At 36.6% G+C, this 14,971-nt stretch overlaps 2 protein-coding genes and 2 long non-coding RNA genes across 4 annotated transcripts; 2 read left to right on the top strand and 2 right to left on the bottom strand.

Annotated features, from left to right (window-relative positions):
• The first annotated feature begins 20 nt into the window (after positions 1-20).
• Positions 21-2,828, top strand: LOC147760030 (uncharacterized). Its single transcript, XR_015331079.1, has 3 exons — positions 21-542; positions 1,439-1,568; positions 2,271-2,828. It is a non-coding gene; the product is annotated as an uncharacterized LOC147760030 (long non-coding RNA).
• Positions 2,829-3,405: 577 nt separating this feature from the next.
• Positions 3,406-5,130, bottom strand: LOC147760029 (uncharacterized). Its single transcript, XR_015331078.1, has 3 exons — positions 4,897-5,130; positions 4,404-4,459; positions 3,406-3,914 (listed from the first exon to the last, which is right to left on the bottom strand). It is a non-coding gene; the product is annotated as an uncharacterized LOC147760029 (long non-coding RNA).
• A 1,400-nt stretch (positions 5,131-6,530) lies between these two features.
• On the bottom strand, positions 6,531-13,711 carry LOC106169558 (succinate dehydrogenase [ubiquinone] iron-sulfur subunit, mitochondrial). The gene is made up of 9 exons (XM_086995188.1): positions 13,552-13,711; positions 12,627-12,698; positions 12,359-12,417; positions 11,647-11,790; positions 11,351-11,426; positions 8,955-9,077; positions 8,679-8,788; positions 7,948-8,062; positions 6,531-7,269 (listed from the first exon to the last, which is right to left on the bottom strand). Exons 1-9 carry the CDS (start codon positions 13,615-13,617, stop codon positions 7,186-7,188), a joined length of 849 nt encoding a protein of 282 aa, XP_086851314.1. The 5' UTR covers positions 13,618-13,711; the 3' UTR covers positions 6,531-7,185.
• Positions 13,671-14,921, top strand: LOC147760028 (uncharacterized). The gene is made up of 2 exons (XM_086995189.1): positions 13,671-13,828; positions 14,371-14,921. The coding sequence occupies exon 2, from the start codon at positions 14,418-14,420 to the stop codon at positions 14,904-14,906; it is 489 nt and encodes a 162-aa protein (XP_086851315.1). The 5' UTR covers positions 13,671-13,828; positions 14,371-14,417; the 3' UTR covers positions 14,907-14,921.
• Positions 14,922-14,971: the final 50 nt, after the last annotated feature.

The raw sequence follows: 14,971 nt of genomic DNA, 5'->3' as shown, positions 1-14,971 counted from the left end.
TGCGTCGTGCAGTTAAAAGTACAACACTTAAAAGGACACAAAAGAGGATTTTCGCGCCAAAATTGATTTATCCTGATTTATCCCGAGGTTAACACTACTTTTCCGCGATTTACCAACCTTTAATCTATCATTCCCGGCACTCGCCATCGCTCTGTAACATTTTTGGAAAATACAATAAAAAGAAAACCTCCGCTTAAGCGGAGGTTTACCAACAACCACCTCCATTTTCATAATTGAGCTCTCTAGACTTCCGGATCTCGCGAGATTCTCGTATTGCGACCTAATTAAAACCAGTTCAAGCTGCCGGGAAAGGACAACGTGAAACAGGAGGCTCAGTTATGCTGGAAGTCTTTCGAAGAAGCGAAGACAGATAACAAAAAGAAAAAAGAAACAGCCTTTACAAAAAACATGCGTAAAACAGTGTATCAGCAAATGTACGACAGGCAAACAATAAACACCGGCGAGGAAGAAGGCAGATGAAAACCTTCTTGGGTGGCCATGGATACGAAGAATGGCCTGGCCGCGAAGTATTTACTGGATTTGTGAGTACCATTTACAATAATCTTTGAGATAAGACACCAGTGAAAATATTTATTAAGCACAGAGATTTATGTTTATTTACGTGTGTTCGTTGTATATCTTAACGATTGTCAGGTTCGTCTGTCAAAATATGCCATGAAATTGTAACTAATATGAGTGGTATCGATGACAGAAATTGCAAGTGTTGCTCATATGTCGACTCTGACAGGGTTTGGGTTAGTTTATAGAGCAAAGAAAGTTTAAATAAAAACGGACATGGTGGGAGATACTAGTCTCATTACATATACATTACAATGACCAGGGCGAATTTTTGACTTACCGAGGGCACATTTCTTGTGCCTCTAACATCTAGGCATACCACAGTAATTAAGACATATGACAAAGATGCTATTTCTTTAGGCATCTAAATCCCAAAATGAATGTGCAGAAGCTGTTATTGTATCTAAGTTTAACCCAATGTTAAATGGCATGTCAACTATAAGTGAAAATAAATAGTAGTATTTTGATTTTATATTTTAAAGACAATTTGTCTCCTTTTTACATTAAAAATAAATAAATCAGAAAGGGGATATTGCATGTTTATGTTTGGTACATCTCTCTAATGTATTAAATAGTCCAGAGTAATAATTTAGATCATACAATTTTAACTTCCAACCAGTATTTCGGAGATTAAACCAATATGAAGTGATCAAGAAACTTCAAAATTAAGTTGTAGTTAATACTAGTGCAGTTGAAGATGACAGTCTAGATAATTTAAGGTGATCATATTGAGAAAAATGGCATTTATACTTATTTCAGTTGAGTTTTATACTTATTTCAGTTATGTTTTTACATAATTTTTCTCAAACTCGATTATCTTATTTTATGTACTGTTGCTTTTTTTTTTTTTTGGTTGCAGTATCAAGGTAACTTTTTCCTATGGTATGCCTGAACTGGAAGAAGTGCAGATGGAAGAGGAGGAAGATGCTGAAAAAGAGGGAATTAAAGGATCCTGATGATCCAACATGGGACTAAAACATGTCTTTAGAGTAAGCAGAATTTTAATAAGCTGATATTCACTCCTCATATATTAGGCATATAGGTGCATGATTTCTCTTTTATCAATTTTTTTTCCAAATTGGCGACACATAATGTAAACATAATGCAAGACTCTATTTCCTCCGTCAACTGAAACGTGCTAAGCTTTACCAAAGTATTGTGCACTCAATTCTAGAATATGCCTGCCCTGTGTGGCATCCAGGACTAACTATAGAGCAATGCAAACTCTAAGAGACTGACCAAACTCGTGCTTTGAAGATTATTTTCCCTGACCTACACTATGATGAAACCCTGAACCTGGCATATGTGTACTTTAGATAAACGAAGAGATCTGTGCAAAACTTTCTTTTACAAAATAACTGAATCCTCTGACAAACTGAATCACATCTTTATTGATCAATCCAATCGTCTTTTAAGATCAAACAATAGTAACAAAGTGCCACAATTTAAGACTGACAGATTCTGATGCTCTTTTATTCCGCATGCACTTTTAAATTTCCAATAGTATTATGTTGTCTTATCCTAAGTACAATAATTTTAAAGTTCAATTAGCAGTCTTTTAACTCAGTTTTATTCAAGCAAATATTCACTTTATTTTCATTATAATTTTCTTAACACTATGTACAACTTCAACCCACTGGGTTGCAATCTTAATAAATTATTATTATTATTATTTTGATTTGCTTTTTTAGACCTAAAGGTTATGAGCAACTGCCAGTATGATGTCCTGAAGAAGAGTTTTTTACATGGAAGAGGAACTCCATGGCTCTCCACCAAAAAAAGATGAACTTTTCTTGAGGGTCCAAAGCGGGGACGAGTTGGATAGTGAGAGACTTTTCCTGACTTTCGAGTGCTGCTTACAGGATATATTCAGTGAACTCATCTTGCCAATGTGACAAAGCATAATCTGCTGACTTCAAACCATCTAGCACTTACATGTATGCTATAATGCAGACAGATTGGAAATCAAGGTGGTCTTTCCTCCCAAACCTAAGTCATATGCCTGATATTGAGAATAAACCATTTTGGTCCAGCATTTACTTCTTAAATCTAAATGACATCAAATGTATTATGGAATATGGTACTGGTGGCATATTGTGATTTCAACTTGATTTTAAACCAGTGTGTTGTTAGATTTTGTAAGATCACCAGTTGCAGTTTTGTGACTTTGTTACAGCATAAAATTCTGTATTTGGCAAATGACTGCATGTCATTTCTTTTAAGACCTACAAAAATGGTTTGAGTGAACACTTGTGCCTGTATTCAATTCTCCACTCAGCCATTATTTAGAATTCATGCAGGGAAGCTATGCCTGTATTTTTTAAAGAAATATTTATACCTTTCTATTTATTCCCTGCACATCTTGGAAAAGTATGTGTGAATATCTTACTGATGAAACAATTTATGTTTGTGTAAGTTGGGTTGGTCCTTTCTTATGACACATCCCTTTGCATGGAGACAGCTCACATGAGTCAATACACTGACAGAGAGGGGGATAATTTGTTGATCTGCAATCCTCATGGGTCTGCATGTACATCAGACTCTTAACATGATAGCCTGGCTATTAATAAGTCTCTCTCAAAAATGTTATCATACTATAATGTGTACTGCACAATGTGAAAGTTTGTGAATGCTTGAATAGAAGGCTTATTTATGAAGATGGCATTAATGAGTATGAAAATAATTATGCATTCTAGCTTACAGAATCTGTGTATGTCTTATTCATTACATGTTACAGGTAATAATAAAGATGATTTGGCCAAATTCCAAACTTATGAAGCAAACTTTGTTTATTCTTGTATTTTTGCCAAATATAAATAAAAGATGTTTCAATATTTAAACTTTTATTTCATTCATAATCTCTACCCAGTTAATGTTACATTGATACTGCAGCTTATGCTTTGTACATAACAATATGTTAATAATAATAACAGTTGGATAGTACATGTTGTTAATTTACTAAAGGCCTAGTTCTTAGAAAAACATGTTCAACATTAAAATATATTCTAAAAAAGTTTTCAAGTATTGCATTAGAATCGAATCTTTGGATGTATTTGACAAAATTATAAAATTATTGAAGAGTTGACAATGCACAGAAAATAAAGGCCTTGAGGCTCTCGCTGATCTCAGTCTTGTCACTTTAAATACATGTACATGGGCATTATAATATAAAACTGTTCACTCGGTTTTGGTAAAAGGTGGTGGATCATGTGGTCATCGCTGCAAATTTTTTGTAGCAGTCTTTTACACAACTTGTCACACCGACATTGAAGTGATGCAGTATTGTAAGATTGGAGTGCTTCCTGGTATGAGTTTTCCAGACATAACTTGAGGCACTGTAATAGTAAAATTACATAAAATGGTTATAAAGAAAAAAATGTATTGATATTATCATAACAGCACTATTCTTTAACAAAAATCAACAAATTAGAGGGCATGATCACTACATGATAATCAGCTTATTATAAAGAAGCAAGTCTGATTATGGCAAAAAAAAAAATTAAATTTAAATATCTGCAGCTGCATTAAATCATAAAGGCCACAAGAAGAAATAACATAATCACACATGGTTTCAAAGACTGATGTAAAAAAATCACACTAATATTCCCCACTTGGAATTAGAATTTTGACTAGCTAATTTACTACAGTAAAGTGCTAAACCGTACCAAATGGCACTGTTCACCCTCTAAAATACCAAAGTTTTAAGCAGGCCCAGGACCCCACGCCAACTAGGGGGGGTCGGCTTTGCATCCGCGGACCCCCCCCCCCCCCTTTCAAATAATCCTGGATCCGCCCATGTTATACTGCTAAAATTATTAACATACCTGATCTCTTCACTCGTGCTTGAAGGGGTGTATCACCCAATTCCTCCTCTGAAAGGCTAAAAAATCATTCCTTATAATCATATTCATTGACAATATTATTAAATTTACAAATAAGCTAACGTAGTTACGTGCCGTACAAAGAACACCCTCTAACCCCACTAGTACTCGAGTTACATTGTATATCTCATGGGATTCCCCTGCGAGAATATGGTGTGAGGTTAGTCTGTAAGTACTGGTAGATGACCACATTGAGCAGAAAAGGGTATTCCTCCTGCTTTACAGAACTATACACCTCAGGGGTAAAGTGCACTATCTCGCTTCATATAACTAGTAGTACGTATCCAGTGCGAGTGATTTGGCTGCGAGTGCGTTACACGAGGAAACGTTAATTATTAGCAGTTATCTACGCTTTTTAACTTCCTCTGCCAGACATTTTGATTTCCACTGCCATCTTCCCATTTTAAAGTACTTTTGGTAAATATAACTCGCTTACCTGCAAAGATTCGGTGAGCAATTCCTCTTCTCCTTCACGTCCACGCTCACCTTCGAAACGACATGCTGTCTGCATTGTTTACATCTCGTATCTGAGTCGAGAAGCCGCGTTATTTCAAACTGTGTCAAGATGGCTGACGCCCGGGGTTCGAAAGTGGACGGTGAATATGATTCTTTTTTTCGATATTGATTAAGGCCATTTACCTGCCATTTTATGCTTTACCCACAGCAATTGTTCTCAGATAAGTTAAAAAAGAAGCAATCCATGCACTAAAAAGGCGTTTTTAATCCTATTTTTTGTCCCTTTAAACGTGACGGTCACGTGGGTGTGACGGTTCTCCGTGACCGCGATTTAATCTCAGATTGGTTTTTCAAGGGGCACTAGTGGCGCGTATAACATTGTCATACAGGTGCTATAATATATGTCCCACTTCTCTTAAACCAGCGAACAAACATATTCAAGATTAAGGATGAGTCGGGAAATGTTGACACTCCCGTAAGTGCCAACGCTTTAAGATGAAGAGTATAAATGACGCTTAATCTATTGTTTGGACGTCATAGCGTTTTTGCTTCCAAATTAGCTAGACTCGATAGCAGACGACAAGATGCATATGCGTAGTGCGCAGCATCGCTTGGATTTTTTATCATGATTTCAACAGCTTCACGTCAAAATGAAGATTTAATTTTGCTTGGAAATACATTAGGATGTATTACTTCTTCTGTTTTCACTATAGTTTTTCAATGTGTTCTTATTCGCCGTACCATGAACCATCAATGGAAAGGCCACATTGATTTTTCACTAAATATCAACACGGCACATGTTTCTGGTTAAATCGGTTCACTTTTGTCTACTGTACACATTTGGTATGGAATGAATTTCATCACTCATTTGGCCTCTAGCATAGAGTTATTGTAGGTCCCGTGTATGGGCCAATGTGTGTGTGTGTGGGGGGGGGGGGGGGGGAGTAGGTGAGCAGGGGCGGATCGAGGTTTATTTCAAGGAGGGGGGGGGGGGCGCGGATGCGAAACCGACCCCCCATCACTTTTGGCGGTTTAAGGGCTCAGTGAAGGGCCCCAAATATTTTGGTATTTTAAAGGGCGAAAGGTGCCATTTGGTACGGTTAAGAAATATGATTCAGCTGGTCAAAATTCTAATTTTAAAAGGGGACCGTAGGTGTGATTTTTTTTTCAGAAATCGAGGGGGGGGCAGGACCCCCCTGAGACCACCCCCAAGTCCGCCATTGGTGAGGATGACGTCACACGCTGAGGACCGCGGAAGTACTTAGTCATATTCTTACACCATGCGCTGAAGGGTTGCTACAGCCATGACGCGTTAAAAAATGTATCCCACCCGTATAGTTTATTTAAGTGTATGATATTATAATTTTGAGGTAGGAGGACCACATTCTATTCCCCGCCCTATTTCTGGTGCTATTGACATCAGATCCATGTTCAATGGGGATAAGTTTCGCCCATTACTTAATACGGACTAGAGCTGGCATCATGGTTTGTGTTAGGGGGAAACGTGGCGTACCAGCAATTAACAACATAAAAAAATTTGCTTAAAGCACATTTTAAAGAAGTTTTTGTCACAGAAAAAAAGACTATGAAATGAACTGACAAATGACTGACAAATGAAAAACAACCATCACATTTATTTTCACTTCCGATTTAAAATTTAAAACATTTTATTTTTCAGAACTTCAAAGGCAGCAACAGGTACTGCCAACTCTATTGTCAAGTTACTTCATCATTTGCACGTTCCTAAAAATCTAGACGAGTTTCTTATTTCTGATTTACTAACAATTTAATAAGTGGAAGTTCAAAACATTCTTTTAGACAAAGTTGTAAGTATATAAATTTAAATATACTTAATGAATACATATTTATCAATAAAGGAAACGGGTTTCTTGTCTCTAGGAGGAAAACCAAATATTATACTAGCACAAAGAGCATATATTCATGATATATTTATATAAAATCCATCAACTTTGAAAATTATGCTGAAGGGTTTATGCTTGTTACACATACAGACCAAAGAGTTTTCTTCCCTTCAGCATAATGACACCAAGATAAACTAATTTACTCCAATCAGATACCGTGTAACAAACTTCCTGCTGTTCTCCAATCACGTCTTGTTACACAGAATTGTACCAGTTTGCTGTCATCAAAAACAATGCCAAAGACTCATCCCTTTTGCATCAATCAAAAGCTATGTTACATATAGTCCGCATGTGAATAATTTGCTCCAATAAAAAGCACTGTTACAAAACTATCCACGTGAATTCCACTAAACAGCTTGTTCTGCTTTATATTCACCATAACCTTGAAGCATTCTCTTGATCTCTCCAATGGCCCAGCCAGGATTCAAACCCTAACATGAAATGATAAAAAAAAAACCTTTTAAGTTTAACAAAACTGAAATATTAAATCTGGCTTTACACACTCTTGTTGAATGGAATTTTAACTTTTCAATTTCTTCACAAAATTCTTTAAACACTTTTGTTGAACAGAATTTTAACTTTTCAATTTCTTCAAATTTTTGAAAGCATATGGATAGTGTGCTGGAAGCTTTCATCTAGACACCAAGGACTAGACACCAGTCACACTGAAGTCACCAGTACATGTATTGTGACCAGTCAAGTGAGAACACCCCACCATGGGCCCCTTCACAACAGCAAACCAACTTGTCTGCGGATCAAATATTGCTATTCCACATGAATGGTTGTTGCGTAATACCTGCAGGGAATCTATTCAGTGTCTTTTAGGGGATTATGCGGCAAGTGGGTGGCCATATTTGATTCGTGGATCTGTTAGTCTGCTGTTGTAAATGCTGCCCACAAGACTGACCCAGATGTGGGAAGCTGTAGCTCCCTCGCCTCCTTATTCAGGGATGGCCACTATATACAGCCTCGTAATATCAGAGACGGAATAATACCAGTTTGGTCAAGATTTTTGTCAAAGGTATTCATCGCTTTCAAATTTTGGAGCAATTTTTTATAAATCAATAGTTTTCTTTTTTTTTTGTTTGTTTTGCAAAATGTCAGCTCACCTTGGGGCAAACTCTCGTACAGTTCATGATGGTATGACACTTGTACGCAGCGTAGGCGCCTCGCATCTTCTCCAGGCGCTCGTGTTGAAAGTCATCACGCGAGTCCACCATCCACCTAGAGAACATTTCATTGATTAATTTCAATGTGGATGTAGCATAACTCCCTTTGCTAGGTCCACAGGACAAGTGAAGCTGCCCAAACAAATTATGACACACTTCACTATTTCTATAACCAAAGGAAAGAAGCCATCAAATTTCTTTCATTTATGATGGAGTGAACCAACAAACTAAGATGGCTATTTGATGAGGGTTTTACCTGCACTTAGAGATGAGTAATTGCTCCTGGGGAAATATTTAAATCAACACTGGGCATGCATGTTCTATGTAACAATTGGATCTCTATCTCAAACTACATATCTGGAAGGCTTTAGTCATTTCAAATTCTTGACAAAACCTGTGGGAAATATGATAACTAAAAGTGTACTTTTTCTTAAACCAAATGAAAAAAACATTTTAGAACCACATGGCTAGAGAAAAAAAATTACTGAAACAATAACCAGTGCAAAACCAAACAAACAAATACATAAATAAACAAACAAATAAATTAACAAACTACCATGCCTTCGAGCCTGCATTAGAATAATTTTGTTTTTTAAGCACATGGCTACAGACATAATAAAGCAACACATAAATAAATCAATAAATAAATAAATAAACAAACACTAGCAGACCTGTATGCCTGCATGAGGACTGCAGGTCCCAGATATTTGTCAGAGTTCCACCAGTAGCTGGGACAAGAGGTGCTACAACACGCACAGAGGATGCACTCATACAGCCCGTCCTGAAATATTATCAAAAAAATTTACGTTATTGACCAAACAAAGATGTGACTGTGAAAACATTTGAATATATTAACTGTTACACCTTTGAGTACTACTTAACAGAAAGGCATTTTAATTCAAGGAAAACTATTTCAAATGCTTCATCCTGAAAAAAGATCAACCCACCAGCTTGGCCCTATCTTCTGGGCTCTGAAAATATGGCTTCGTTCCTATTTCTGCCTCGTTCTCATCCTTCTTCTTCAAATATGGCTCTATGAATCTGTACTGGGCATAAAAATTATTCATGTCCTGAAATACAGATGGTTAACTACAGAATTTTCTTACACTCTTTTTTTTTTCAACCTGACGTTGCACTAGACAGGTTAGTCCTTTACAAGTTTTGATATCCTCAGTTTTTGCATGTGCTTTACTAAGTGAAAGAAGTGATTACAATACAACTTGAGCAAGATCTCCTAATACTTTCTTATCTTTTGTTTTTGAGTAGGTTTGAGCAATTAGCATGTTCTCTTGATATAGCATGTACTTATTGTACTCACCCGCACAAGATCCTTGATGACATACATGTGTGGGAGAGGGTAGATATAATGTGTATTTATTGTACTCACTGGCACAAGATCCTTGATGACATACATGTGTGGGAGAGGGTAGATATAATGTGTATTTATTGTACTCACCAGCACAAGATACTTGATGACGTACATGTGTGGGAGAGGGTAGATATAATGTGTATTTATTGTACTCACTGGCACAAGATCCTTGATGACATACATGTGTGGGAGAGGGTAGATATAATGTGTATTTATTGTACTCACTGGCACAAGATCCTTGATGACATACATATGTGGGAGAGGGTAGATATAATGTGTAATTATTGTACTCACTGGCACAAGATCCTTGATGACATACATATGTGGGAGAGGGTAGATATAATGTGTATTTATTGTACTCACTGGCACAAGATCCTTGATGACATACATGTGTGGGAGAGGGTAGATATAATGTGTATTTATTGTACTCACTGGCACAAGATCCTTGATGACATACATGTGTGGGAGAGGGTAGATATAATGTGTATTTATTGTACTCACTGGCACAAGATCCTTGATGTGTGGGAGAGGGTAGATATAATGTGTATTTATTGTACTCACTGGCACAAGATCCTTGATGTGTGGGAGAGGGTAGATATAATGTGTATTTATTGTACTCACTGGCACAAGATCCTTGATGACATACATATGTGGGAGAGGGTAGATATAATGTGTATTTATTGTACTCACTGGCACAAGATCCTTGATGACATACATGTGTGGGAGAGGGTAGATATAATGTGTATTTATTGTACTCACTGGCACAAGATCCTTGATGACATACATGTGTGGGAGAGGGTAGATATAATGTGTATTTATTGTACTCACTGGCACAAGATCCTTGATGACGTACATGTGTGGGAGAGGGTAGATATAATGTGTATTTATTGTACTCACTGGCACAAGATATTTGATGACATACATGTGTGGGAGAGGGTAGATATAATGTGTATTTATTGTACTCACTGGCACAAGATATTTGATGACATACATGTGTGGGAGAGGGTAGATATAATGTGTATTTATTGTACTCACTGGCACAAGATCCTTGATGTGTGGGAGAGGGTAGATATAATGTGTATTTATTGTACTCACTGGCACAAGATCCTTGATGTGTGGGAGAGGGTAGATATAATGTGTATTTATTGTACTCACTGGCACAAGATATTTGATGACATACATGTGTGGGAGAGGGTAGATATAATGTGTATTTATTGTACTCACTGGCACAAGATCCTTGATGACATACATGTGTGGGAGAGGGTAGATATAATGTGTATTTATTGTACTCACTGGCACAAGATATTTGATGACATACATGTGTGGGAGAGGGTAGATATAATGTGTATTTATTGTACTCACCAGCACAAGATCCTTGATGACATACATGTGTGGGAGAGGGTAGATATAATGTGTATTTATTATACTCACTGGCACAAGATATTTGATGTGTGGGAGAGGGTAGATATAATGTGTATTTATTGTACTCACTGGCACAAGATCCTTGATGACATACATGTGTGGGAGAGGGTAGATATAATGTGTATTTATTGTACTCACTGGCACAAGATCCTTGATGACGTACATGTGTGGGAGAGGGTAGATATAATGTGTATTTATTGTACTCACCAGCACAAGGTCCTTGATGACGTACATGTGTGGGAGAGGGTAGATATAATGTGTATTTATTGTACTCACTGGCACAAGGTCCTTGATGACGTACATATGTGGGAGAGGGTAGATATAATGTGTAATTATTGTACTCACTGGCACAAGATCCTTGATGACATACATGTGTGGGAGAGGGTAGATATAATGTGTATTTATTGTACTCACTGGCACAAGATCCTTGATGACGTACATGTGTGGGAGAGGGTAGATATAATGTGTATTTATTGTACTCACTGGCACAAGATACTTGATGACGTACATGTGTGGGAGAGGGTAGATATAATGTGTATTTATTGTACTCACTGGCACAAGATCCTTGATGACATACATGTGTGGGAGAGGGTAGATCTTAGTAGCCTTACTGCCTTCATCAATTTTACTGCAACAGAAAACAATACACAAGACTTAATTTATTGCTGTGAATAAGTCTGTTGCATAAATCTAAGGATTTTACATAAAAACATGACACTTTTTAAGACATAGGCGCAATATCTAAGCATCTGCAGTAACACTTTTTGTCTTTCTTAGTTCACCTATTTTTAATACACAAGTTGGTGCAGTATTACATAAGATCTCAGAAGTATGTCATTATCACTCACCATATACAAGCCAGTGTGTTGGCACCATTAATATTCATGGAGCAGGAGCCACATATTCCCTCACGACACGAGCGACGGAAGGTCAAGGTTGGATCCTGTTCGTTCTTTATCTTAATAAGGGCATCTAAGACCATAGGACCACAACTGAAAATATAAATGTTAACATGTAATACATGACTACACTGCTTATCATAGTGTCAGGACAGAGATGAAATTTTCAATCTCAATCTACCAACATTTCTAGTCCCCAGGTTGTTAGAAGTCAACTACTTAGAGCAGGGGCAGTGGTCAGTCACAATACAGATATATATGAAACTCCTGGCACTGCTATAACTATCTTTTGGTGAAAAAGAAGGAAAATATCGTGTCAGATCTAGGGCTCCCGCCCAGGCCAACAATATTTTTTGTCCTCAATAAGTCAGAATTCTACCGATAGTGAGGAAAATCTCATTCATGTAAAATTATATCAGCAAAAGGAATGAGGATTTGTGCTCAATTAACACAATGAACCATAATTCATTGTGCTCACTTAACACAATGAATTATGGTTGCATGTCTCATGATGAAGTAGTATTACTGGTAATTCTATGGTCTATTTGTAGAGCAGCATAATTTTTTAAAAACTGTTACAAAAAGTACAAATAACGCATCCATTGTCAATAGTTTTCAAAACTTATTTAATGCCCTTAGCCACGAGACATAATCAACTCACTCGTTGAGGTCGACTTCATACTCCTGCAGAGCTGGTTTCTTGTTTGGCTTGTCTGGATCCTACAAAGGTTATTTTATAATATAACACATGGTTCTTATGAATTTTCTGAGTGTTAATTCAGTAGTATGCTTATCTTATTTATCACACACATTTCTTTTCTTGGGTGTTTTTGCTTTAAAATATTATTATTTTTTTTTAATTCAACAGAATACATTGGTTTAAATTTAAACCACAGTATTATAAATGATAGAGAGAGAGGGATACTTACATATCTGTAGATGCTAAATTTCTTCAGTTTTGGGTGGAGAGCTGGCGCTGCTGCTGTCTGGCAAAACCGTGCCTGAAATGAACAAATGCATGTTATATACTGGCCCTAGTCTATTTTTAATTATCATTTCATGGTAAGCATTTTGTTATATATATATATATATATATATATATATATATATATATATATATATATATATATATATATATAGTTTTTTTTTTTTTTTTTTTTGAGGGGGGGGGGGCGTCACATACCACACACCAAAATCAATTAACAACTATATAGAGCTCTCACATATTTTTTTAATAAATTTTTCTGTGTGAGCTCAGGCAATTTATCCAGTATGCTGACTGCAGTTTACATAAATTAAAATATTACTGAAAACCACTACTGAATGAATAGCACATATTGTGCAATATGGCTTGCATAACAGCAGTTACCTAAGTGTTATTATACAATGTCTTTAACAGCATTTTATAAACAACGAAGCATAAGGTGTGTTCATGTTTTCTTATAAATAATTTTTATGTAAAAGCTTCAATCCTTAAAGATTTAACACAGCTGTTAAAAAGTAAGATTTTGGAAATGTTACAACGAAATCTACATTTTCGTTTACGAGTGTTTGATGGAAGAAAGTTATTTTTATACGCAAAGCAGTTACAGTAACCGTTCTAGAGATGAAAAATAAATATAAACAACTAGTTTCCTAAACAGTCGAACTGTATTCTTCTTTTAAATAAATTTAGCTTTGTTTTCGTTTTACATAATTTGTAGAGAATTGACTTGCTGGACCAATGTCAAATGGAGGTCACCATAAAAATTACTGCAGTCCCACTTCAGAAAGTCGAAACGACTGTATCTTTTCTCGGGGTACATTCTTTTATCATTTGCTAATTCCAAGTTACAAAGAACCCAATAGACTTACCTGGATAAAGGGAATTAATGCATAATTCTGATGCAGGCTTTTCATGAGCGACCGTGACGACGCCATGTTCACTTACGAAACTTTCCACGCATGCGCGTTATTTCAAAAACTTCCGGTTCGGCGGAAGTTTCAACATTCGAAAGTTTTGTGATTTTGAAGTAAATGATGCGACAAAAATCAGTAATGTTAGTTTTACGTCAAGTGGAGATGGATACATATGTGCATGGTTGAAATCTCGGTAACTTTTGAACTGAAGTAATAGGTCCTGGATAGAAAAGTAAGCTGTGTCATCTTTCAATTAACCTGAAATTCAACTTCAGATGTCGACAAATTTGTAGAATATAATTTATTTAGTACAAGGCCATTCAGTTAATTAGTCAATATACTGAGTTACATTTTCAGTGCCCATTCCTATGTAGAGCTTATGGTTGCAAATGAAGAGGACGCAAGAGAGCGTGTTAAACTAATATATATCCCTAACATTTATCTCCTACATTTTGGTCCCTAAATCTTTAGTTTGAACATGTATTCAAACTAAATAGTTAATTTTGTAATCCTTAAAAGGTTAAATTGGTTTATATCCGACAAAAAGATATTGATGTTCAAGTAAGTTGTCAACTTTACGATAGTTGCATACACCTCCCAAATGCAATAATTTGTGTTTTTACCAGTTTTTACTGATACTTCAGTTGCATTATATTCGATATAAATGCATGTGTGCATCCTTGGATTTATTAATGATCTGTTTTATTCAGACTAATGTATTCACACTGACAGTATATCTAAAAGTTAAAAAAAAAAAAAATCTTATTATTTCAGATTGGAGATGTAAGAAGATCATGTTACTGTCACACTAAACAAGCAACATGGCAGCTCATATAAACTGTCACGAGTCTCAACCCCAACCCCACACCTACCCTCCCCCCTTACCACCCCCCACAGAACATGGACCCATCTCTGGGTATGACTATTACCATCATGCTATGATGAACATAGGGAGACTCTATTCTCATCCACAAGGGGTGTCAGGTTATGAATTTACCCCTGAGCTAGGCACAGAAATGCCACTGAATAAGCACAGAAGATCAGGAACTGCAGCAAGACAGAAACTAGACTATGGAGACCCTAGACCCAAAGAAGGGGGTTACCTTTATGGAAGAGGGGGTCATGAGGATGAGGATGTCACTCCTAAAAGTTACAGACCCTCCCCTACACAGACGGGAATGGCCTTTCCTAGCAAAGTACTTCCAGATCCAGATCTTCTGATTACACCTGAAAAACTACCAGGTGAGGGAGAGCACTGGGCTAAAATAACGTCCCTGCTTTATGAGGCCCCATTCATAATTGGGGACTAACTAGTCTGAGGATCAAATATGGCGACCCACAACAAAGCTTGCCATTTAATCCGCTAATAGACACT

Source organism: Lingula anatina, chromosome 9, assembly GCF_051362555.1.
Source record: "Lingula anatina isolate TDL-2025a chromosome 9, LinAna3.0, whole genome shotgun sequence".
In the NCBI taxonomy this organism is placed as follows: domain Eukaryota; kingdom Metazoa; phylum Brachiopoda; class Lingulata; order Lingulida; family Lingulidae; genus Lingula; species Lingula anatina.
This window is presented reverse-complemented; position numbering and strand designations above follow the sequence as displayed.